Here is a 24,617-nt window from a genome sequence, read left to right on the forward strand (position 1 = left end):
ATTGCTCTCTCCAACTCCCTGAAAGGAGGTTGTGGAGAGGAGGGAGCTGGGCTCTTCTCCCAAGTGACAGGGGACAGGACGAGAGGGAATGGCCTCAAGCTCCACCAGGGGAGGGTCAGGCTGGACATCAGGAAAAAATATTTCATGGAAAGGGTCATTGGTCCCTGGCAGAGGCTGCCCAGGGAGGGGGTTGAGTCCCCTTCCCTGGAGGGGTTTAAGGGACGGGTGGATGAGGTGCTGAGGGACATGGTTTAGTGATTGATGGGAATGGTTGGACTCGATTATCCGATGGGTCTTTTCCAACCCGGTGATTCTATTCTATGGGGCCTGGTGGGGGGTGGGGCCTCTGTGGGGTCGGGGTCACTGCCATGTCACAGGCCTGATGACGATGCTCACTTTCTAAAACTCTAAAATGACTCTTAGCGAGTTGATTTGCCAGCATTTTTTGTATCAGGCTGATGCTGTCCCCTCTCCACCTGAATTAAGTGTAAGTCATTGATTCTCCTGCCCCAGGTGACTGAGCTGGAAGGTGAGACAAATGTACTTAATGAGAGAAACATGGTAGCAAGCGGCAGAGGACTCAGGAGATCCTGGCAGCTTGTTCCTCAAGTAAGAGCTCTCCTGGTCTATGTTCTGATTTTACTTCTGTAAGAATCATAGAATCATGGAATGGTCTGTGTTGGAAGGGACCTCAAAGCCCATCCAGTTCCATGGGCAGGGACACCTCCCACTGGATCAGGGGCTCCAAGCCCCATCCAACCTGGCCTTGAACCCCTCCAGGGATGGGGCAGCCACCACTGCTCTGGGCAACCAGTTCCAGGGCCTCCCCAGCCTCACGGTGAAGAAATTCTAGTCTAAATCTGCCACTCTTCAGTCTATGCCCTTTGCCCCTAGACAGAAGGACAGAAGGGAAGTTGGTAGATGGTTTCTGTGAGAGGCAGCAGCAATGCGAGGCCAGGTTGTTGTTTTTTTAAATCACCCTGCATGAAGTAGCTTCAGCAGTTGGAGTTGATGATCCTGGAGGTCTTTTCCAACCTAGTGATTCTGTGATTCAGGCAATGCACAGCACGTGTTACACAGAAGAATGAGCTGGACTGGGGACCAAGCAACTGCCAAAGGTGATTTTGTGATAGACTAGGATGACCTGCGGGTTGACCTGCTGACTACCACCATCACCAGAGGTGGTTCTGCGATGCACAGGACATCCTGGCGGCTGATCTGCTGGCTATGGCAATGCGAGTTTCAGTGTCAGATGGTGAGATCTTTTTTTCTCCTGTCAGAAGGTAGGCAGGGAAATATAATCCCAGAGGAGCAAGGTGACAGCTGGAGATGTGGTATGTGCTGCAGATGTCATACCAAATTTCTCTCTTTGTGGACACATGCACCTCCCTCAATGCAGGCACTGACACTTCTGCTGTTCTCTCCCTACCAGCCCCCTAGAACTTGATAGCCCTTAATCCAGCTCCCCTGCCAGGTTCACACACCAGTAACCACTTCCCCAAGCCTCACGAGAGCTGGGGAAGCCCAGCTCAGGTCTTGGCCCTTAGAAGAAAGACGCAAGGCAGGAGGTTCAGCGAACTACAATGCACCCCAATATTTATTAACTTCAGATTCGTGCAACAGGCACAACGCTGCATCCACGGGATCTCTCCCCACACTCTAAGCTTGTTCCTTGTGCCTCTTCACCAGCTCCCTCAGCTGCTCGATCTGAGCAGAGACGCTGCTCTTGGCGGTGCCGCCCAGGGCCGTGTACTGCTCCACGCTGTTCACCATGTTGAAGACCTGGGAGACGTCGCTGCCAAACAGGGGGCTGGGGAGGCAAAGAGAAGAGGGGTCAGCGGGGAGCGCTGGGGGCTGTTGGTGGCAGGAGACATGCCGCCTGCGGAGAGGGGAGAGCGTTGGCTCTGAGGGGAGAGCAAGGAATTTAGGAGCCAAACTCCTCGGGAGGGCTGGTGCCTCCAGGCCAGGGCATGAGTTTCTGCCAGTCCCTCCCAACAGCGGCTGCCCACGTCCCGCTGGAGCCGAGCAGGGGTGATGTTGTCCACCTTTAATGCTTTCAGGCCCCACAGCAGCAGCTGCTACCAACCTGATGCTCTTGAGGTCGTCCAGGCTGAGGCTGCTGATGGGGATGCCTTTAGACTCGGCGAGGTGGACGGCCTTCCCCGAGGCGATGTGGGCTTGTCTGAAGGGCATCTGCAGCGAGAAGCAGAGGCCGCAGTCAGTGACCAGGCACCTGGAGTGCAGCCTCAAAGGGAAAAATGGATGTGCTCTCATTTTTGGTTTAATTGTGTTTGCCTAGGGCAGTGCCAGGTGAATCCAGGCTTGTTGACTCAGATTTGTCATCACTTGGGGACAGGACAGAAGGCCTCATCTCAGGCCCTCACTAAGCAGTTTTCTGCATCCAAAGAAATCACAGCTCCAAGCCTTCCTCTGATACTTACTCCTTTCCGAACCAAGTAGAGAGCCAGGTCAGTTGAGAGCATCTCAGGGCTCAGAGCCTTCTCCATGTTCTCCTTGTTGACCTGCAGAAAGCAGGGTCAGAGGGAGATATCATCAGCTCCTCCTTGGGGATACGTTAGTGGTCACAGGGAGGGAATTTCCTCTTTAAGGGACCTAGCTCTACAAGAACCATCTGAACCATCTGTGGGGGCCACAACGAGCATCATGGCAGAGACACTCGAGAGCCTTTATCTTAGGACCAGTCTCAAGCTCTTTTCCCCGTGTTGCTCACAGAATGTGCCTCCCAACCAGCAGTGGGAGGCTGAAGCCTTACTTGGAGGGTAGAAATCACTCCAGTGGCAACCTGGAGCACGGCATTCAGGGTGTCCACGACGTCAAAGACGGCCTCCTTGTCCTCCTGTGTTAGAACAGGGATGGAAATTACCGTAAGTCAGCCTGAGCAGCCCAGGCAGCAGAAGAGGCAAATCCTCCAGGGCTCCAGCTGGGGACTGAGGTGTGAACTGCAGCGAGCGGTGCCTGAGCCCCTTTCTCACTCTCCCACACAAACGAGGTCTGTGCAGGGCGATGCAGTGGCAAGGCGGCTCAAGAGCAGAAGAAAGCTTGTCTGCTTAGAGAGACGGCGTGAAAAACTATATCTGTTTTACCTGCAGATCCTTGTTGTAGGTGCTGGGAAGTCCTTTGAGCACCATGAGAATAGCAGCCAGCTGCAGAGAGAAAGAGAAAGAGCAAGGCAGTCAGCTCTGGGAAGAAAAGCTCGTGGCCCCAGAAGAGCACCAGAGGTGAGGCTGGACGCTTGGCTTTACACAGAAGCAAGAAGGAAGACTTCTCAGCCCTGGTGTGAGCAGTTTTCTCATCCTCCTCCTTTCTTTAGCAGGCTCACCCGTCCGAACACACGACCAGCTTTGCTGCGGATCAGTTCCAGACTATCAGGATTCTTCTTCTGAGGCATCAGGCTGCTGCCAGTGCTGAAAGAAAGGAGTTTGGGCTGTAACGGTGAGCAAGACCCCAGCCCCTACAGACACAGACCAAGACAGGTCACGCAGTGCACAGCCTCAGTCCTCCAAGAGTGATGCACACGTCCTCCCTCCCCAGACCCTTCTCTAGGGTGAGCAGGCTGACTTTCTCATGTTTCCCAAAGCAAAGCCTTTGGTTTTGGAGTCTTCTCTTCACATGCCATGAAGTCCCAGCTCTCAGAGAGAAATCAGAAAGGATCCTTCCTCCCTATCTCCCCCAAGCTTGTATCTCCAGGCCAGCCTAAGTGCTGCTGTGCCCTCTGAGAGGAAGGGCTCTGGTTGTGCCACCCTGAGAGGCAGGAGATCTGTTAGGACGGCAGCCAGGGCAGTCGCAGAAGGGCTTTGGCAGCATTCCCAGCAGAGGAGGAAGTTCTCTCTGCCAGCACTTGCTGGGGAGGAGCATTTGCTGAATGCAGCCTTGGTTGAATTACCAGAATCAGAAAGAAGTGATCGTTATCCCAAAAACTGCCTTTTATACAACCTTCTAACGCTTGGACCTTGGGCCTGGGAGAGCCCAGGCACTGTCCCACGCTCTCAGGAGGGCAGAGCTGAGGAGAAACCCTCCCCAGAGATCAGAAACCTACCAGTAGGTGTCAGAGAGGGTCAGAAAGCCAAACTCGCTGGTGCTGTAGATGATGAGATCTTCAGCCATCTTGCTAAGGTGGATCATCAGCAGGGTGGCAACTGAGAGGAATTCCACTGCAGGGAAAGCAGGAAATCAGGAGGTGAAAAAGGTGCTTGTTTGCTTGGCAGCCCAGGGAGCCCTGACCAGAATTTAAACAGGAGCAAAGAGGTTTTCTGTCTAATTACTTCCTTATGAGGGATTTCAGTCCCCTTGTTAAAGAAGGTCACCCCGAAAGGTCTCGGAAGGCTGCTCCTAGAGGAGTGGTGGTAAGGGGTGATGGAGTTATGCTTACCCACAAAGTCTCTCTCGCTAACGGTGTCCATGCTGTTCAGGCTGATGGAAGCAAAGTCCAGCTCTGAAAGGAAGGTGATGGAGAGAGGAGGTCAGGCTTGGCCTGTGTGGAGCTTGACTGCAGCAGGTGCCCCAGCATGCAGGGGACTGAGCCCTTGGGTAGTCCCAGAAAGACAAACAGGCTGAAGTGTTAGGCTGAGTGGGGTTTTGTTATTAGCCCAAGGCAGCCAGTGTGCAGCAGAGGCGTTTGTTTATGCTCCCACCCTACAGGCATCTGCTCTCTTTTAGTAACGAAAAGCCTTCTGGCTTACCGAGTCACTAGAGGCTGCCTCCCACCTGTGTCAATGAGTATCAGATCATTCATTGTTTGTATTTATTACCCTCCATTCCTACGTTAAGATGCTGCAACACATCCAAAATAACATTAGGACAATTTGTTGATGCTTTGCCAGCTCCCCAATATTGAGTCGTCGTGCGCTTCTCACTCACAGGGAGACACTTACCACTACGCAGAAACTCTCTATCGATTTCCAGAGGGTTGCCAGCCAGAGCACCACTGCAAGGGAGAAGGAAACAGAAGTCATACCTAATACCTTGCACACCCCCACTCTAGCAGGCAGAGATGACACCTCCCTGAAGATTTTCCTCCCCAGGTTCATTCTGGTGTTACACAAGGTGTCCTGAGACTCATCAAACTCTGATCTTTGGACTAAACCAGATGTTCTCTTCCAAAGCAGGAGGGTTTGCTTGATGGAAGCCTTCTTGATTTCAAGAAGGGAGAACAGTGTCTCTACTGTGAGAATTTCCTCTTTGAGAAAGAGAAACCTCAGAGAACCACCTCAGTGGTTCAGGGGATGTAAAGAACTTCATCTTAACTATTTCACAGGGCAAGGTGAGGCCCAAGAATTAAAGAGAAAGTAAGCTGGTACCTTCCCAAAGGCAAGACATTGATCCTCCTCTTCACTTCTATTAGGCGCTCAGAATCACGGGTCAGAGCAACAGCGTGGCTAGGGAAGGACAGGAGAGATGAAACACCTGAACTCAGAGAGTGTCACACGAGCCAAGAGGTAGTTGTGGCCAAAGGACGGAGCATGGATGGAGTCAGCCTCCACTGCCCTGTAAGTGCTTGGGTCCTGGGTGGGTCAGAGCCACACAGGACCACTGGGAATTCCTGTTCCAGTTGGCAAGGTCACCTCTGGTTTGCCACCAGCCCCAGCTGCCCCACAGGAGAAAATGCACTCCAGGACTCCAGCTGAGCAGAGTCCCGAGGGTGGAGAAGGCCTCCTCCAGCTGAGTGAAACAGAGGATTACCTGAGCAAGAACTGGCTCCATCTGATGGGCTGAGCTTTCTGCAGGTGGGTGTAGCCAGGGAGGATGACATCAATTTCTCTGCATGGGAGAGGAGAGAAAGGGGTGAGCAGCAGCTGCCAGGACAGGGGGCAGTGGCAGGGACATCTCAGGCTTTGCTGGCTAGGTCGCAAAAAAGAACTTCTTTAGCCTGATTCCCCAGCCCACCACTGGTTTGAAGTGTGGAGCACCAAGAGAAGAATTAGGCAGGGAGGTAACTCAGCTGAGTTTCCTCATACGTGGCAACTTAAAACATATAAAAGTCGTGACTCCATGAGATGGATCTGGCACCTTCTGATGTCTCTCATTTACCTTCCACCTCGATTCCTTTGCCAGGATACACTGGGAGAAGAGGAAGGTGGCAGGAGAAAGAGGGCCTGTTGTTTCCCTGTGTTATCACAGAATTCCTGTCTGTAACCTCTGCAGAAGAACTTGCTGCTGCCTGGAATGGCCTGGAAGTCTCCTGCCCCAGCAAGACTAACACCGTGGCTCTGGAGAAGGACTTACATGGCAGCACGTTCCACCAGGGTCTTGATGAGCTGCAGGAGGTGGGTGGAGATGACAGAGAGGGAATTCTTCATGAACAGCTTCAAGTCAGTCACAACCTGTGTGAGATTGGCCACAGCCAGACAAAGCAGAATGTGACTTTCTTCACGACCAGATATTGCTCCTCAATAAGCTGTGGCAGAGTTGTCCCCTCCTTGTTCTAGGTGATGGGAAGGGACATCTTCCTTTCCTCATCTGGTCACTTTGATGAGGTGAAGTCACCGTGTCTTGCTCTCCAGGGAGAGAGCCAAAGGCCATTCTGGTCCGAGGTGCCCTGAAGTGAGGTGAGGGAGGAGCACAAAGGAGAAAAGAAAGAGATTCTATACCTACCTGGTCATTCCTGCTTCTTCCAGTGTGCAGCTTTCCAGCTATGTCTCCAACCAGCTCCTGAGGACAAGAAGAGGATTTCTATCAGTGTCTCTGTGCTCTGAGGAGGAGATTCCACAGGAGCAGACCTCCTCCCTGTACAGAGGTGAGGGGACCGAACCTTTAGTCGGCGTTCGTTGGCCGTGTGGATATCCTCATCGCTTGGGGTCACCCCAAAGGCTCCTTTAGACCATTCCTCAGAGATCTACAAACATCAGCAGAAACACCAGTCAGCCCTGGGGTCACTCTGCTGCGCATGGGGCTGTGAGTGTCCCCAGACACACCGACTTCTGCCTCCCCAATGGAACTCAAAGCGTTAATCTGAGTGAGCTCTGGTGTTTCGGTTCTTTCAGGCCAAGGCTGACTGCTTGCTCTCCCAGCTCCTCTCCCCTGCGCTCACTGGGATTCACCTCTCCTTGTGACGACTGCGCTGTACTAGGGCTCTGGGAGGATTTAAGCATCACAGTGAAAAGGAGCTGCAATGTCAGGGGTTGCTTTCGCGTTGCCCGTAAAGATTGTCCTCTACAAACACGCTATGGAGCCCCCATCGTCCATGGTGGGTGAGCAATGACAATGGATGTTTGACCAAAGTGCTCAGCTGCCGACTTCTCTTCACCCCTAGACAATGCTCTGCGTTGCCTCCTACCGGCTTAGGCCACCTGACTCGAAAGGATCCCAAGAGCCAGCAGAAAAAGAACATTCCTGATTCATAATGACATAATTCCTTGTGAATAATTGGTCTGGAGAGGATGGGTGGGCAGGTCACACTGAGCACACCTCACCGAGGCGCTGGGGCTGCCGTAACGAGCAGTGACAATGTGCAAATGGGGCTTCAGGCTGTCCCTGGGAGCTGGCCAGCTGGTTCCCACCATACTGCTGGGCTGCGGAGCCTTTAGCGGGATGCAACCGGAGCAGCGATTCTCTGCCCAGAAGGTCTCCAAGAGTACTAAGGGCACATGGGCCTGTCATGTCCACCATTTAGGACAGCAATCCCTTTCATAAAGCACTTCAGCACGTGCCTGGCGCTAAGGAAGAGGACATGAGGACATTTAAAGATGCTTTGTAGAACAGCACAGCAGGGAGACAATTACAAGTGCTGTCAGATAAGAAGCCATTTGTTCCAGTGTACATAACAGATGTGAAGAACATAAAATACCTTTTCCAGGCCACCCAGGATCTTCTCCAGCTCAGTTTTAGTTAGGATCCCAGACTTCTCCAAGGCTTTGGCGTAAGCCATGCTCCCCTGGATATCGACTTCAGCCAGTCTCTGATCATAGGTGATGGATGCATTGAGAATCTCCAGGACTGGATCTGTGCTTCCACTGAATCTTCCTCCCCAAAGTTTCCCCCCCTGAGAGAGAGGAAGAAGCAAATTAAGGAGCTTTAATAACCTTGGTTATGGTCCTATGCGTGCAACCTCCAGTGCTCTGTTTACCCAATGGAAAGGCCAAGCTCAGCTACGTCCTTTCAACGTGGTAGAACTGAGCAGAAAGACCCCTGGACATCAGGACTTTTGGCAAGCAGTTGAAGAGAAGCTGGTGTGGGCATTTGGCCCTTGAGGTGTTGGGTCTGGCTCACAAATCCCCTGAGGTACTTCACCTCTGCAAGACTCCTTGAAATGAGCAGCAGGGTGTGTGATACAAGACCTGCATGGATTTCTCTTTCGAGGCAGCTGCGGGTCAGCAACCCCTTGGGAGCCTTTTGAAGGCAGGGGGGGAACAAAGCGGTACATAAGGAATAAGCTATTACAGTATCCTCTACATCCTTTCTCTGCTGTTGAGCTAATAGATTTTTTTCTTTAATTGGCAAACAGCTCTAGGCCAGCACAAGACACATTATGAACTGTTTGGAAGCATCTCCAGAGTCCGTGATGTGCTTAGAAGCTTTGGGATAAGGCTAGAATAAGGTGCCGACTCCAGAAAGGGAGCTCTGGGTTCCTTTCGGCAACAGAAACGTTCAGAAGAAGAAATCAACGGAACAGTTTTAAAACATATAGAAACCAAAGCTGCATTTCCACCCAAAGCAAGAGTCCTATTAGTAATGTTACGCTCCAGAACGCGTCATCTACAGAACCACCTCACTGTGTGACCACAGCCAGGGACGCAATTCCAGCGACGCAAGGCAAGCAGCGTCTGGGTGAGCTTTCTTCACTAGAGATTCATGAGCTAACAGCCAGGTGTGTCCCTCGATGAGAAGGCTTCTGCTTGCCCAGGGGGACACTCCTGAAGCTCTAACTCTGGCAAACTTGCAGGAATTCGGCTGGTGTGGAGACCATGTGATGTGTCCAAGATTTCAAAAGCAACTCTAAGCACTAGCAGGCGCAAAAAGGAAACCGGAGGGCATTTAAAGGAAGGACCTAAATACAATTACCATTGCAGAATGGATTGTAATTGTGAATCTCCTTGATTTTTTAAGCCCCTCTGTCAAGTCTCGTCTCATGCCGCACCTTGTGACTACCATGGGCAGCAAGAGGCTGGTGGGAGAGCTGCCAGCTGGTCTGTGCCAGGGCTCGCTCAGTCACACAAAGCACTGAGTAACCTTAGAAACTTCTTCCTTAGTGACCGTGTCCACGCCTCTGCTGCTCCCTGCTGAAACCATGCGCCCGAGAGGGCAGCAGGAGAGAGCCTGGAGAGGTAAGAGCGTAGGCACATGTGCTTTGCTGTCTTTAAGGCAGCTTTGTCAGAAAGCTGAGGGAAGGCAGAATCATAGAATCACCAGGTTGGAGAACCCACCGGATCATCGAGTCCAACCATTTCTACCAAATACTAAATCATGCCCCTCAGCGTCTCGTCCACCCATTTCTATCAAATACTAAATCATGCCCCTCAGCGCCTCGTCCACCCATCCCTTAAACACCTCCAGGGAAGGGGAAATTGGAATTGGAAGAGAAAATGTTAGAGGTCCTCAGTGTGTATGAGGTGCCCGAAGGAGAACGGCAGACGGGTGTAAATGAAAAGTAGTAAAGGCGAAGCGCTTGGATGGGAACTGGTCTATCTGGGCATCTGGGAATAACCTCAGTGTTACGGGTTTCTGTCAAAGGAAGAAGTGGGTCAGCAGAAACATTGCAACACGTCCATTTGTAATCAGGAAATCAAAACCGAAAGATGAACTGGAGCTGCTCCAGGGCTCTGGTCAGAGAAGCCGCTGCTGCAGTCTGGCAGCTGAGGGACGCTTGTTGGGAGCCCAGAGCGGAGGAGGCCAGGGCTGCAGGAGCCTTTGGAAGGCTGAGAGCGTGACTCGCGAAGATGTCTGGTCACGTCTCGCCTGCCAGGCACGGGAACAGAAAATGCAGCATTTGTACAGACGAGTGTTTGCACAAGCTGCTGTGAAGTACCTGCTGGGTCATCGGGGATGAACGTGGTCATCGGTCTGTCCCAGGTAGAGGGAAAAACCTGAAGGCAGCGTCAGGTTGTTCGGCTGCGGACTTAGATGTTAACTCGCCTGCCAGCGCGCCCCGAGACCACCACGCTGGAGAAGCAAAGTTCACCCTCACCTCGGCTGCCATGTCGGATGGCGTCTGGCTCCTGTGTGCAGCGATTCCAGCAACCGTGCAACCTGCACAACAGCAAGGGGAGAGGAGGTCCAGCCCCAGCCCCGCTCCTCAGCCCGGGTGCAGGATAGGGCTCCCGGGGCGGGACGGGGACCCTGCTTCCCAGCCCTGATCTGGCTGCAGGACGGGGGCCCTGATGCAGCAGGGGGGTTCCTGGAGCCCAGTTCCCAGCACCAGTCTGGCTCCAGGACTGGGTCCCCGATGCAGGTTGGGGGTCCTGGTGCAGAAGGGGGTCCTCAGTGCCCAGTTCCCAGCCCCAATCTGGCTCCAGGACTGGGTCCTCAGTGCCAGATGGGGGTTCTGGTGCCCAGTTCCCAGCCCTGGTCCAGGTCCAGAACCGGGTCCCTGGTGCAGGATGGGGTCCCTGACCCTAGTCCCCGTCCCACTCCGGGTGCAGGACAGGGGTCCTGGTGCAGGAAAGGGATCCCGGGTGCCTGGTTCCCAGCCCCAATCTGGCTCCAGGACTGGGTCCCCGGTGCTGGATGGGGGTCCTGGTGCAGGATGGGGTCCCCGGTGCCCGGTTCCCAGCCCCGGTCCAGGTCCAGGACCGGGTCCCCGGTGCAGGATGGTGTCCCCGGCCCCAGTCGCGGTCCCGGTGCGGCTGCAGTTGGGGTCCCGGGGCCGGGCAGCCCCGCTCACCTGCTCCAGCTCAGCGCCGCCGCTCTCCCCTCCCGGCCCCGCTCCGCGCTTTTAGCCGCCCGAGCCGGGGTGCGGCTCGTCCCGCCCTGCCGGGGGGTGTGTCGGGGTCCCGGGGGGTGTGTCGGGGTCCCGGGGGAGTGTCGGGATGCCGGGGGTCCCGGCCGCCCCCGTTCGGCTCCCCCTGTTCCCCGGGTTTGCTCTCTGTGCCCGCACAGGGAGGTTTCAGGCGGTGCGGGAGGCGCATCCCGCTTTTCTCGTCCCCGTTTTGGACTTTGCTGCCCTCCACCCGGCCCGGAGAACCGCGGGGCACCGGGGACGGAGCTCGCCCGGCCGCCTGCCCCGCGTTCCGTCCTGTCCTGCTGTCCGTCCCCTCTCCCCGGGGATGCTCCGCTCGGGCTCTGCGGCTTTCTGCAGCCCCGGGCTAACGTCAGGCTGCCTTGGGCCACCATCCGGCTCCCTCTGGCTACCGTCAGGCTCCCTCTGGCTACTATCAGGCTCCCTTGGGCTACCGTCAGGCTCCCTTGGGCTACCATCAGGCTGCCTCTGGCTACTGTCAGGCTGCCTTGGGCTACCATCCGGCTCCCTTTGGCTACCGTCAGGCTCCCTTGGGCTACCATCAGGCTGCCTCTGGCTACCCAACCTGAAGGAGCAAGCACCTTTTGCAGCTGGGTTTCCAGCGTGCTGCCTTCAGTATCCATACAGAACAAGGCTCAGATTCCGTGTCTGGATTCATAGGAATTCACCACAGATCAAAAATTTCCCTGTATGATTTATTTTTTTTTTTGCATAGTGTCCCTGTTCCCTTGAATAATTATAGGCTTGTGGGTGCACAGAGCATCTCATGGTGCGAAAACCTCTCTGAACCATTTTGTTGCCAGGTTCCTTCCTCCTCTGAAGTCCTTAATATTTAATGCTCCTCTATTCATGTTCTTTTATGAATGTCTTTGTCCTTATTCTGGGCTTTGACAGGAGGTTGCTGAGGGTTTGTGTCCAGTTCTGGAGCCCTCAGCCCAGGGAGGGCATGGAGCTGTTGGAGCGAGGCCAGAGGAGGCCACGGAGATGATGTGAGGGCTGGAGAACCTCCTGTACACGGCCAGGCTGAGAGAGTTGGGGTTGTTCAGCCTGGAGAAGAGAAGGATCTGGGGAGACCTTAGAGCAGCTTCCAGTGCTGAAAGGGGCTCCAGGAAAGCTGGGGAGGGGCTCTGGATCAGGGAGGGCAGGGATGGGATGTGGGGAACGGTTTTGAGCTGCAAGAGGGGAGATTGAGATGAGATCTTGGGGAGAAATGTTTTGCTGTGAGGGTGGGGAGGCCCTGGCCCAGGTTGCCCAGAGCAGTGGTGGCTGCCCCATCCCTGGAGGGGTTCAAGGCCAGGTTGGATGGGGCTTGGAGCCCCTGATCCAGTGGGAGGTGTCCCTGCCCATGGCAGAGGGGGTGGAATTGAATGGGCTTTGAGGTCCTTTCCAACCCAAACCATTCTAGGATTCTGTGATTCTATGATTTGGCAAACCAGCAAGGACTGGATTTACATCCAAAATGAATCAAATACCGGGTGAGGCTTCACCTTGTGGTGTTGGTGCTGGGCCCCAGGTTGGCTCTGAGGAACATGCACAGACCATATGAAGACTGTACATCCTTCTGTCTGAAGAAATTACTGGGATTGCCCAAAGTGGGAAAGGGAAGGGGTTGAGCACTGAAGGCATCGCAGCCAGGAGGGGTTAGAGGACAATCCTGGTCCTGGCACCTCTCCCTCAGAGACCAGCTGTGACCTGCAGGGCTAGAAAGGGGAAAACGGGGTCTCTGTGGTGTGTTCAGTGTTCCCCTGTGTTTGCTTTGCTATTTGTGTTTTCGCATCATTAACCCTCTGTATGTGATATGTGACAGCTTTAATTTCTGTTATCGGTGTTTAAACACTTACACGGTCAGAAAGAACAGTGAAAGGTCCAGATTCGGTTCCATTAATCCCAGTCCTCTGTGATTTTTTTTCCATTTATCTGCATGTTCCCCTCTGTAACGTGAGGAACTGGACTGGCTGAAGAATTGGTCAAGTTGGTTTGTGTTGTCCCTGGCAAAGAGGAGTCCAGCCTGGATGGACGTGTCTGGATATTTGCTGTCTCAAATTCATCCGTGGTGCCTGCAGGGGATGTTGCAGTCACGCAGCGGGTCTGTTCCACAGCTCTTGTGGTGGCAGAGAAATGTCACCAGCTCAGCTTCTTTGATAGAGAGCTGGGGGATAAAAAGGCCAAGCACAGTGATTTGTTTAGGAGACAAAATATTCAGTAGGCTTTTTTCCCAAGAGTAAAAGCAGATTAGAGATCTTTTCCTTCAGGGGTTCCCAGTGAGGAGCTCGCTCCTTTTTGTAATGTTTCAAATCTCCTTCTGTAGGTTTGTTATCTGCTTGGGTGTCAGATAGGGTTACGCAGCCGCCCACTGAGAGTTCCCACAGCTCATCATCAGCCTATAGGAATTCTTGGCTTAAGTCCACTCCTGCGGTCTGTGATGGAACAGGGATCTCATAGAATCATGGAATGGTTTGGGTTGGAAGGGACCTCAAAGCCCATCCAGTCCCACCCCTGCCACGGGCAGGGACACCTCCCACTGGATCAGGGGCTCCAAGCCCCATCCAGCCTGGCCTTGAACCCCTCCAGGGATGGGGCAGCCACCACTGCTCTGGGCAACCTGGGCCAGGGCCTCCCCACCCTCACAGCAAAACATTTCTGCCTAAGATCTCAACTCAATCTCCCCTCTTGCCGCTCAAAACCATTCCCCCTCATCCTGTCCCTGCTCTCCCTGATCCAGAGCCCCTCCCCAGCTTTCCTGGAGCCCCTTTCAGCTCTGGAAGCTGCTCTAAGGTCTCCCCACAGCCTTCTCTTCTCCAGGCTGAACAACCCCAACTCTCTCAGCCTGGCCTCATACAGGAGGTTCTCCAGCCCTCACATCATCTCCATAGTCTCCTCTGGACTCGCTCCAACAGCTCCATGTCCTCCCTGTGCTGAGGACTCCAGAACTGGACGCAGGGCTCCAGGTGGGTCTCACTGAGGGGAGCAGAGGGGCAGAATCCCCACCCTCCCTGCTGGTCCCTCTGCTCTGGATGCAGCCCAGGACATGGTGTCCAAGCCATTGGTCCTTCTGTCTGTACAGATCTTCCCGTAATAAGGGACAGAACGTGAAAAACGTAAATTACAATGACTCATAGCAGGGTTGTGGTGAAAATTTGGATCCACTGCGGTCCACAAAGTCCTGTGATGCCTGTGGAGCTTCAAAGACCTCCACATCTAAATTGTTTCACAATTTTAAGAAAAGGGTGGTTGAGTGGGAAATACCAGGGATTATGAATGACTCATTTAAATAGGAAACCGAGGTGTGATAATCTGTTAAGTCCTCTCTTTTGCTTTCAGTTTGTCCAGGCCTTGTGTTACTTGGCACTGGCTACAAGGAACAACGCTGAGCAGCTGCTGCTGGAAGTGAGGGAAAATCTATATAGTGGAGGCCTTTAAAGGTACTGGGGAGGAGCTAGGAGATACAAATAGGGAAAAAAGGGGAGTGGTGCAGATCCGGGAAGCTTATAAGGCTCCAGCCTGGAGAAGAGAAGGCTGTGGGGAGACCTTAGAGCAGCTTCCAGTGCTGAAAGGGGCTCCAGGAAAGCTGGGGAGGGGCTCTGGATCAGGGAGGGCAGGGATGGGATGAGGGGAATGGTTTTGAGCTGCAAGAGGGGAGATTGAGATGAGATCTTGGGGAAGAATGTTTTGCTGTGAGGATGGGGAGGCCCTGGCCCAGGTTGCCCAGAGCAGCGGTGGCTGCCCCATCCCTGGAGGGGTTCAAGGCCAGGTTGGATGGGGCTTGGAGCCCCTGATGCAGTGGGAGGTGTCCCTGCCCATGGCAGGGGTGGGACTGGATGGGCTTTGAGGTCCCTTCTAACACAAGCCATTCTGTGATTATGGGAGGAGAGAAAAAAAAAGAACTGTGAGCTGGAGATGAGGAGATATCCCTTCTGGCTCTGTTGGTGTCCTCTCCCTTTCTTGCTCCTTTCCCCTGTCAGCTATATGTGCAGAAGTGGTTTCCTGGTCACAGTTGCCCTGTCTGGAGAGTGAGACACAAGTGCCAAAAGAGAACCAGCAAACACAAAGGGGGTTTATGGAGCGGTGACTGAAAGGTGCCATCCCTTAAATGCCAGGAGAACAAGTCAAGTTTAGGGCCAGAAGAAGAGGAGGCTGATTTGGGTGGTGTTGGCGAAAAGGGAAGTTCTGTTGCTGGTGCTCCTGTGTGTTTAAAGCACAAATGCTACAAAGGTTGGCTGGAAGCGCTTTGTGTCTCCGAGGTTACTTTGTTAATGGCAGGAGATCAGGCTCCTGGCATTTATACTCTCTGTGCTCCAGTCCTTACCCCAAACATGGTGAGGTGATGCTTGTGTTCCATTCCCTGCGTTTGGTACAGAGTCTTGCAGCTCTGAGCCAATACTGTGTTGCCCATCAGAGGCGAGGGCAGAGGGCTGAGTAAAACACCAGCTTTAAAACGCTGCGACAGAAAAGGAATTGTCCATGACAAAATCAGCGCTGCTGTGCTGTGGGTGCCAGGTTTAAGCTGGTTTACTGTTCAACGAAAGCTGCTGCACCTTCCCTGTAGCCAAGTGTTCTTTCTCTACCTTTGGAATCAAGTTGAATGCGTGTTCCATCCAGAGCTCACTGCAGAGCAATCACGGGGAATAATGTTTTAAGTGTTTGTTTAAACAAATATTTTCACCCTAGGGAAGACACAAGGTTGCTGCACTCTCCTTCGCCAAGTAAAGCTTTCCCTGGCCTCTGTTCTGATGATATTTTTGTGTGGACAGAAGGAAGACAGTACAAGATTTGGAAGAGGGACCAGCCCTGCCGGTCTCTTTTCAAGCTTTCTGCCCCAGCCAGCCTGGCCTGGGTCACACTAAGGGGAAAGTTGACCTGGCACCCCGCAGCCTCCCTCAGCAGGTTGAGCAGCCTGCTCTGGCATGGCGGGATCCAGCCTAGTGCTGCGTGGGACCATAGAATCATTGAGGTTGGGGAAGACCCTTAAGATCGAGTCCAACCTAACACTGCTGAGGCCACGGCTGAACCATATCCCTAAGCACCACATCTACGCATCTTTTATGTGCCTCCAGGGATGGTGACTCCACCACTGTCCTGGGCAGCCTGTGCCAGTGCTTGACAACCCTTTTGGTAAAGAATTTGTTCCTAATATCCAAACCTCCCCTGGTGCAACTTGAGGCCATTTCCTTTCCTCCCATCCTTTGTTACTTGGGAGAAGAGACAAGCACTCAACTTGCTAAAAACTCCTTTCAGGGAGCTTTAGAGAGCAATGAAGTCTCCACTCAGACTCCTTTTCTCCAGAATAAACAGCCTCGGGCCCCTCAGCCGCGCCAAGAACCTCTGGGCTCCAGCCCCTTCCCGAGCTCCGTTCCATTCTGTGAACATGCTCGAGCCTCTCAATGTCTTTCTTATAGTGAGGGGCCCAGAACTGAACCCGGGATTCAAGATGTGGCCTCACTGGTGCTGAGTATAAAGGGAAGATGACTTCACTTGTCCACCACCCTCCCTTCCAAGAGATATTTTCAGGTCTCTTGTCATAGACAGACACTCCTGGTGTGTCTGTTTCTATCCACCAGCCCCCCAAGAACTGGAACACCCCATAACTCCACAACCCTGACAGGGAGGGGAGAGACCCCTTTCTTTTGCACCAGTAACCACTTCCCCAAGCCTCACGAGAGCTGGGGAAGCCCAGCTCAGGTCTTGGCCCTTAGAAGAAAGACGCAAGGCAGGAGGTTCAGCGAACTACAATGCACCCCAATATTTATTAACTTCAGATTCGTGCAACAGGCACAACGCTGCATCCACGGGATCTCTCCCCACACTCTAAGCTTGTTCCTTGTGCCTCTTCACCAGCTCCCTCAGCTGCTCGATCTGAGCAGAGACGCTGCTCTTGGCGGTGCCGCCCAGGGCCGTGTACTGCTCCACGCTGTTCACCATGTTGAAGACCTGGGAGACGTCGCTGCCAAACAGGGGGCTGGGGAGGCAAAGAGAAGAGGGGTCAGCGGGGAGCGCTGGGGGCTGTTGGCAGCAGGACACATGCCGTCTGCGGAGAGGGGAGAGCGTCGGCTCTGAGGGGAGAGCGAGGAATTTAGGAGCCAAACTCCTTGGGAGGGCTGGTGCCTCCAGGCCAGGGCATGAGTTTCTTCCAGTCCCTCCCAACAGTGGCTGCCCACGTCCCGCTGGAGCCGAGCAGGGGTGATGTTGTCCACCTTTAATGCTTTCAGGCCCCACAGCAGCAGCTGCTACCAACCTGATGCTCTTGAGGTCGTCCAGGCTGAGGCTGCTGATGGGGATGCCTTTAGACTCGGCGAGGTGGACGGCCTTCCCCGAGGCGATGTGGGCTTGTCTGAAGGGCATCTGCAGCGAGAAGCAGAGGCCGCAGTCAGTGACCAGGCACCTGGAGTGCAGCCTCAAAGGGAAAAATGGATGTGCTCTCATTTTTGGTTTGATTGTGTTTGCCTAGGGCAGTGCCAGGTGAATCCAGGTTTTCTGGGGTCTGATGAAGGGAGGCATTAGGAGGTAAAACTCCACCTGTAAATTACTATCAAGTCCACCTGGCATCACTTCCACTACTTGGGATATATGTAAAGAATGGGTTTCCAGTGTTCGTGTTTGTTGACCCAGACTGGTCATCACCTGGGGACAGAACAGAAGGCCTCATCTCAGGCCCTCGCTGAGCAGTTTTCTGCATCCAAAGAAATCACAGCTCTGAGTCCTCCTCTGATACTTACTCCCTTATGAACCAAGTAGAGAGCAAGGTCAGATGACAGTATCTCGGGGCTCAGAGCCTTCTCCATGTTCTCCCTGTTGATCTGCAGAAAACAAGGTCAGAGGGAGATATTATCATCAGCTCCTCCTTGGGGACACATTAACCAGTTCCAGGGGCTCTAATGAGCAGTATGGATGAGACACTCGAGAGCCTTCACCTTAGGACCAGTCTCAAGGTCTTTTCCCTGTCTTGCTCGCACAATGTGCCTCCCAACCACCTTCAGCAGCAAGAGGCTGAAGCTTTACCTGGAGGGTAGAAATCACTCCAGTGGCAACTGGGAGCACAGCATTCAGGGTGTCCACGACGTCAAAGACGGCCTCCTTGTCCTCCTGTATTAGAACAGGGGTGGAAATTACCATGAGTGAGCCTGAGCAGCCCAACAGCCTGAGCAGCTCAGGCAGCAGAGCAGAAAACCAACAGCAGTTTTACCTGCAGATCCTTGTTGTAGGTGCTGGGAAGTCCTTTGAGCACCATGAGAATAGCAGCCAGCTGCAGAGGGAAAGAGCAAGACAGTCAGCTCTGGGAAGAGAAGCTTGTGGCCCCAGAAAAGCCCCAGAGGTGAAACTGCACACATTGCTTTACACAGAGGCAAGAAGGAGGATTCCTCAGCCCTGGTATGAATTTTCCCCACCCCTCTACTTTCTTTAGCAGGCTCACCCGTCCGAACACACGACCAGCTTTGCTGCGGATCAGTTCCAGACTATCAGGATTCTTCTTCTGAGGCATCACGCTGCTGCCAGTGCTGAAAGAAAGGAGTTTGGGCTGTAACGGTGAGCAAGACCCCAGTCCCTATGGACACAGGTCATGGCACATGTTGGCCCAGCTCTCCAAAAGTGATACACAACTGTCCCCTGGACACCTCTCTAGGGTGTAGGAAAGCAGTGAACTGAGTGTGTTGACTTTCTCATGTTTCCCACAGCAGAGCCTTTGTTTTTGCAGCCTTGTCTGCAGGTGCCACATAGTCCCAAAGGGTGCTTCCCCCAAGAACCCCACAGCTTGTATCTCCAGGCCAGCCTAAGCACTGCTGTGCCCTCCGAGAGGAAGGGCTCTGGTTGTGCCACCCTGAGAGGCAGGAGATCTGTTAGGACGGCAGCCAGGGCAGTCGCAGAAGGGCTTTGGCAGCATTCCCAGCAGAGGAGGAAGTTCTCTCTGCCAGCACTTGCTGGGGAGGAACATTTGCTGAATGCAGCCTTGGTTGAATTACCAGAATCAGAAAGAAGTGATCGTTATCCCAAAAGCTGCCTTTTTGACAACCTTCTAACGATTGGACCTTGGGCCTGGGAGAGCCCAGGCACCGTCCCACGCTCTCAGGAGGGCAGAGCTGAGAAGAAACCCTCCCCAGAGATCAGAAACCTACCAGTAGGTGTCAGAGAGGGTCAGAAAGCCAAACTCGCTGGTGCTGTAGATGATGAGATCTTCAGCCATCTTGCTAAGGTGGATCATCAGCAGGGTGGCAACTGAGAGGAATTCCACTGCAGGGAAAGCAGGAAATTGGGAGGTGAAAAAGGTGCTTGTTTGCTTGGCAGCACAGGGAGCCCTGACTAGAATTTAAACAGGAGCAAAGAGGTTTTCTGTCTAATTACTTCCTCATGAGGGATTTCAGTCCCCTTGTTAAAGAAGGTCACCTGGGAAGGTCTCGGAAGGCTGCTCCTAGAAGAGTGGTGGTAAGGGGTGATGGAGTTGTGCTTACCCACAAAGTCTCTCTCGCTAACGGTGTCCATGCTGTTCAGGCTGATGGAAGCAAAGTCTAGCTCTGAAAGGAAAGCGATGGAGAGAGGAGGTCAGGCTTGGCCTGTGTGGAGCTTGACTGCAGCAGGTGCCCCAGCATGCAGGGGACTGAGCCCTTGGGTAGTCCCAGAAAGACAAACAGGCTGAAGTGTTAGGCTGAGTGGGGTTTTGTTATTAGCCCAAGGCAGCCAGTGTGCAGCAGTGGCTCTTCCTGCTCTGAACTCACAGGCACTGCCTGTCTCATTGCAGTCATAACCATTATGAAAGAAAGGCTTTGAGTCCAGGATAGTGCCCTGGGAGCCATTTATCAGTGCTTCCCTCTCTCCTAGATCTGTCAGATAGTCCTGTATCTCATTCTCAGGGAGACACTTACCACTGCGCAGAAGCTCTCTATCGATTTCCACTGGGTTGCCAGCCAGAGCACCACTGCAGGCAAGAAAGAAACTGGAGTCATGCAAGATACCCTGCACATCCCAACCAAACCTGATCTTTAGGAAGCAGGGAAGGTGATTCTGAAGATTCTGCAGAGTAAAGCAAGGCCCAGTGAGTACACAAACAGTAGAACTTACCTTCCCAAAGGCAAGACATTCATCCTTTTCTTCATCTCTCCCAGGCGCTCAGAATCGCGGGTGAGAGCAACAGCATGGCTAGGGAGGGAAAGGAGAGGTCAAACAGTCAGAAAATGCAACTTTTCTTCCCAAACGGTGAGCTGCCACGCCTGGAGTGTGGGATCCCCTCTCGAACAGAGGAGGCTGGAAGTGCAGCCTGGGCACTGAGACCCTTTGAAGTGGAACAGCCAGCGGCCATACAAGTTTCTCATGTTACCCTGGTAGCTAAGGTGTAACTGTAGCCAAAGGACGAAGCATGGATGGAGTCAACCACCACCGCCCTGTCAGTGCTTGGGTACCGGGTTGGTCAGAGCCACACAGGACCACTGGGAGTTCCTGTCTCAGTTGGCAAGGTCACCTCTGGTTTGTCACCACCCCCAGCTGCCCCCACAGGGTTAAAAGCAAAGGCCTCCTCCAGCTGAGTGAAACAGAGGATTACCTGAGCAAGAACTGGCTCCATCTGATGGGCTGAGCTTTCTGCAGGTGGGTGTAGCCAGGGAGGATGACATCAATTTCTCTGCATGGGAGAGGAGAGAAAGGGGTGAGCAGCAGCTGCCAGGACAGGGGGCAGTGGCAGGGACACTCCAGGGTGGCCCAGCAAGGCTAAGGCTGTGGCTCTGGAGAAGGACTTACATGGCAGCACGTTCCACCAGGGTCTTGATGAGCTGCAGGAGGTTGGTGGAGATGACAGAGAGGGAATTCTTCATGAACAGCTTCAAGTCAGTCACAACCTGTGTGAGATCGGCCACAGCCAGACAAAGCAGAATGTGACTTTCTTCACGACCAGATACTGCTCCTCAATAAGCTGTGGCAGAGTTGTCCCCTCCTTGTTCTAGGTGATGGGAAGGGACATCTTCCTTTCCTCATCTGGTCACTTTGATGAGGTGAAGTCACCTTGTCTTGCTCTCCAGGGAGAGAGCCAAAGGCCATTCTGGTCCGAGGTGCCCTGAAGTGAGGTGAGGGAGGAGCACAAAGGAGAAAAGAAAGAGATTCTGTACCTACCTGGTCATTCCTGCTTCTTCCAGTGTGCAGCTTTCCAGCTATGTCTCCAATCAGCTCCTGAGGACAAGAAGAGGATTTCTATCAGTGTCTCTGTGCTCTGAGGAGGAGACTCCACAGGAGCAGACCTCCTCCCTGTACAGAGGTGAGGGGACCGAACCTTTAGTCGGCGTTCGTTGGCCGTGTGGATATCCTCATCGCTTGGGGTCACTCCAAAGGCTCCTTTAGACCATTCCTCAGAGATCTAAAACCAACAGCAGAAACACCAGTCAGCCCTGGGGTCTGGTGGGATTCACCTCTCCCCGTGACGATTGTGCAGTGCTACGGCTCTGGGAGGATTTAAGCATCGCAGTGAAAAGGAGCTGCAATGTCAGGGGTTGCTTTCGCGTTGCCCGTAAAGATTGTCCTCTACAAACACGCTATGGAGCCCCCATTGTCCATGGTGGGTGAGCAACGACAATGGATATTTGACCAAAGTGCTCAGCTGCCGACTTCTCTTCACCCCTAGACAATGCTCTGCGTTGCCTCCTACCGGCTCAGGCCGCCTGACTCAAAAGGATCCCAAGAGCCAGCAGAAAAAGAACATTCCTGATTCATAATGACATAATTCCTTGTGAATAATTGGTCTGGAGAGGATGGGTGGGCAGGTCACACTGAGCACACCTCACCGAGGTGCCGGGGCTGCCGTAACGAGCAGTGACAATGTGCAAATGGGGCTTCAGGCTGTCCCTGGGAGCTGGCCAGCCGATTCCCATCATACTGCTGGGCTGCGGAGCCTTTAGCGGGATGCAACCGGAGCAGTGATTCTCTGCCCAGAAGGTCTCCAATATACTGAAAGCAACTCAGGGAGGTTATCCTAGATGCTGTCAGAAAAGCAGCCATTTGATCCACCAGATATAACAGATATGAAGAAATAAATACCTTTTCCAGGCCACCCAGGATCTTCTCCAGCTCAGTTTTAGTTAGAATCCCAGTCTTCTCCAAGGCTTTGGCATAAGCCATGCTTGCCTGGATATCAACTTCAGCCAGTCTCTGATCAAAGGAGATGGACGCGCTGAGCATCTCCATGACTGGATCTGTGCTTCCGACAAACCTTCCTCCCATCATTTTATCACCCTGCAAGCAATGAAGTTCAGAGGCATGCTCAAAAGACTTACTGATATATCTCCTAAAAATGAGTTAATACCTGTCCCACTCCATATTGAAGTCAAACCGAGGATGTGCTCAGGAATAGTTTTTTTTCAGTGCTGCACCATTGACTAGAAAAGCACTGGGCTTGGGCTTTAACACCTTTGCCAAGTAGTTGTAGAGGTGGAGAACACAACACTGTCACTAGCAATTGGCCCTTGAGGTGTCAGGTCTGGCTGAGGAATCCTCCAGGATACTTCACCTCTGGGGGACTCCAGAGGGAGTCCGTCCTACTCTTGAAAATGGATATCAGTGCACAGGGGGCAAGACCAGCACGGATCTTTCTTTTAATGCAGCTGCCAGTCATTGACCCTTTGATAGGCTCTTGGCAGGGAAAATAAGTAGGGGAATGCAGGAGATAGTGAAAGGTAGTAGCTACTGTTTCTTGAAGTAATAATTAAGTCCCTCCTCTTTTAGGGAGAAAATATTTAGTTGACAAAAAGCCATGGGCCAGCACAAGCCACATCCCCTGAAACACTTCTGCAACTATGAAGTATTTGTAGTTACCATTTGAAGCATCTCCAGAATCCATGCTGTTCATGCAAGTTTTGGCATAAAATTAGCATAAAACCGCTTAAGCTGCAGAGTCCAGCAAGGGTCACCTGGGTACCTTTCTGTATTACACATCTTGGGGTGAAATGAAAAGGCAAGAAAAAAACCCCGTGGCCCCCAAGGCTGCGCAGGGGGTGCTGAGCGACGGTGCTGGGTGCTGGGCGGCTCCGGCACCATGGACAGCGCCCCGAGCCCGTCACAGGACGGCTTGGTGGGAAGGGACCTCAAACCCATCCAGTTCCACCCCTCCCACGGGCACGGACTCATCCCACTGGATCAGGGGCTCCAAGCCCCATCCAACCTGACCTTGAACCCCTCCAGGGATGGGGCAGCCACCACTGCTCTGGGCAACCTGGGCCAGGGCCTCCCCACCCTCACAGCAAAGCATTTCTCCCCAAGATCTCATCTCAATCTCCCCTCCTGCAGCTCAAGCTTGTTCTCCCTTGTCCCATCCCTGCCCTCCCTGATCCAGAGCCCCTCCCCAGCTTTCCTGTAGGCAAGGGTTTTTGAGGCATGTTTGAAAGCAGGAGCGAAACTGGAGTTGGAAAAGCCCAGTTTTGCATCTCCTAGCTGGGATACCAGGCCCCTGGGGTGAGTGGCAGAGGAGATGGGGTATGAAAGGCCAGTGCTGTGAGCTAAGGACTCAGATGGGGAAGAGGTATATAACTTCTCTGCTGTGGTTTTTCACCAGAGCTGGACCATCAGAACTACCACAGCAAATATACTGGCTGTCCTTGTCTCCATTTAAAACCCCGCACAAACAAGTCGAGAGAAGCACCCAAATGAGCACAACAAGATGCAATGCTGGGGTTATAGAATCATAGAATCACCAGGTTGGAAGAAACCCACTGGATCATCGAGTCAAACCATTCCTATCAAACACTAAATGATGTCCCTCAGTGCCTCATCCACCCGTCCCTTAAACCCCTCCAGGGAAGGGGACTCAACCCCCTCCCTGGGCAGCCTCTGCCAGTGCCCAATGACCCTTTGCATGAAAATTTTTTCCTGATGTCCAGCCTGAACCTCCCCTGCTGGCACTTGAGACCATTCCCTCTCAGCCTGTCCCCCTGTCACTTGGGAGTTATCACGCAGTTGAGCTCATGTTTGCCAGAGCGCCCCGAGACCCCCCCCCCCAGAGAAGCGATGTTCATCCTCACCTCGGTTGCCATCTCGGACGACGTTTTGCTCGTTTTTGCAACGATCCCAGCAACTGCTGCAACCTGTGGAACAGCGAGGGGAGGTGAGGCTCTGGTTCCCAGCCCCAGTTCCCATCCCCGGTGCCGGACTGGGTGCAGGATGGGGTCCCCGGTGCGCTTGGGGTCCCGGTGCCTGGTCCAGGATGGGGTTCCCGGTGCAGTTGGGGTCCCAGTGCCCAGTTCCCATCCCTGTCCGGCTGCAGGACAGGATCCCCGGTGCAGGATGGGGTCCCCGGTGCCCGGTTCCCAGCCCCAGTCCAGCTCCAGGAGGGGTCCCCGGTGCAGGATGGGGTCCCCGGTGCCCGGTTCCCAGCCCCGGTCCAGGTCCAGGACCGGGTCCCCGGTGCAGGACGGGGTCCCCAGCCCCAGTCGCGGTCCCGGTGCGGCTGCAGTTGGGGTCCCGGGGCCGGGCAGCCCCGCTCACCTGCTCCAGCTCAGCGCCGCCGCTCTCCCCTCCCGGCCCCGCTCCCCGCTTTTAGCCGCCCGGGCCGGGGTGCGGCTCGTCCCGCCCTGCCGGGGCGGGGTGACCCCGGGTTCGGCCCCGTTCTGCTCCCCCTCCAGCCCCCTCAGCCCTTCCCACCCCCCTCCTGCCTCCAGCCCACCGGGATTAGGGGGTCGCGGAGAGCAGGTGCTCAGGATGCTGCGAGGAGGAGGGCTTGGAGAGATGCTCTCACGCTGGTTGG

The 24,617-nt window shown here is 53.9% G+C and overlaps 2 protein-coding genes and 1 long non-coding RNA gene across 5 annotated transcripts; 1 reads left to right on the forward strand and 2 right to left on the reverse strand.

Moving 5' to 3' along the window:
- Positions 1–1,569: 1,569 nt before the first annotated feature.
- LOC138729604 (argininosuccinate lyase-like) lies at positions 1,570–22,381 on the reverse strand. 2 transcript variants are annotated; one of them, XM_069873980.1, is made up of 17 exons: positions 22,319–22,381; positions 8,084–8,183; positions 7,805–7,999; positions 6,770–6,853; positions 6,613–6,669; positions 6,244–6,341; positions 5,701–5,778; positions 5,319–5,396; positions 4,893–4,945; positions 4,391–4,453; positions 4,058–4,172; positions 3,341–3,425; positions 3,105–3,164; positions 2,774–2,857; positions 2,442–2,522; positions 2,087–2,193; positions 1,570–1,810 (listed from the first exon to the last, which is right to left on the reverse strand). In XM_069873980.1, exons 3-17 carry the CDS (start codon positions 7,883–7,885, stop codon positions 1,660–1,662), a joined length of 1,275 nt encoding a protein of 424 aa, XP_069730081.1. In that variant the 5' UTR covers positions 7,886–7,999; positions 8,084–8,183; positions 22,319–22,381; the 3' UTR covers positions 1,570–1,659. The 2 variants fall into 2 exon arrangements, with proteins under 2 accessions (XP_069730081.1, XP_069730080.1); XM_069873979.1 differs by lacking the exons at positions 8,084–8,183; positions 22,319–22,381 and adding exons at positions 10,142–10,203; positions 10,838–10,862.
- LOC138729630 (uncharacterized) lies at positions 14,232–20,274 on the forward strand. Its single transcript, XR_011338919.1, has 4 exons — positions 14,232–14,334; positions 18,312–18,433; positions 19,753–19,934; positions 20,005–20,274. It is a non-coding gene; the product is annotated as an uncharacterized lncRNA (long non-coding RNA).
- On the reverse strand, positions 16,628–23,989 carry LOC138729605 (argininosuccinate lyase). Of its 2 annotated transcripts, XM_069873981.1 has the most exons (16): positions 23,896–23,967; positions 21,920–22,114; positions 21,159–21,242; positions 21,002–21,058; positions 20,633–20,730; positions 20,439–20,516; positions 19,961–20,038; positions 19,765–19,817; positions 19,354–19,416; positions 19,021–19,135; positions 18,321–18,405; positions 18,093–18,152; positions 17,909–17,992; positions 17,626–17,706; positions 17,145–17,251; positions 16,628–16,868 (listed from the first exon to the last, which is right to left on the reverse strand). In XM_069873981.1, exons 1-16 carry the CDS (start codon positions 23,905–23,907, stop codon positions 16,718–16,720), a joined length of 1,401 nt encoding a protein of 466 aa, XP_069730082.1. In that variant the 5' UTR covers positions 23,908–23,967; the 3' UTR covers positions 16,628–16,717. The 2 variants fall into 2 exon arrangements, with proteins under 2 accessions (XP_069730082.1, XP_069730083.1); XM_069873982.1 differs by lacking the exon at positions 16,628–16,868 and having other exon boundaries at positions 17,531–17,706; positions 23,896–23,989.
- Positions 23,990–24,617: the final 628 nt, after the last annotated feature.

This window comes from Phaenicophaeus curvirostris, chromosome 21, assembly GCF_032191515.1.
Source record: "Phaenicophaeus curvirostris isolate KB17595 chromosome 21, BPBGC_Pcur_1.0, whole genome shotgun sequence".
Classification (NCBI taxonomy): domain Eukaryota; kingdom Metazoa; phylum Chordata; class Aves; order Cuculiformes; family Cuculidae; genus Phaenicophaeus; species Phaenicophaeus curvirostris.

What these genes read in the sequence shown, in the direction of transcription:
- LOC138729604 (XM_069873979.1), bottom strand. An exon ending in CTGGTGGAACGTGCTGCCAT is followed by an intron (nt 5,779 to 6,243) that starts GTAAGTCCTTCT and finishes TCTCCCATGCAG; the next exon opens with AGAAATTGATGTCATCCTCC. An exon ending in CCTACAACAAGGATCTGCAG is followed by an intron (nt 2,858 to 3,104) that starts GTAAAACAGATA and finishes GTTCTAACACAG; the next exon opens with GAGGACAAGGAGGCCGTCTT.
- LOC138729605 (XM_069873981.1), bottom strand. An exon ending in TCCTGGGTGGCCTGGAAAAG is followed by an intron (nt 21,243 to 21,919) that starts GTATTTATTTCT and finishes TGTTGGTTTTAG; the next exon opens with ATCTCTGAGGAATGGTCTAA. An exon ending in GAGTGATTTCTACCCTCCAG is followed by an intron (nt 17,707 to 17,908) that starts GTAAAGCTTCAG and finishes TGTTTTCTGCAG; the next exon opens with ATCAACAGGGAGAACATGGA.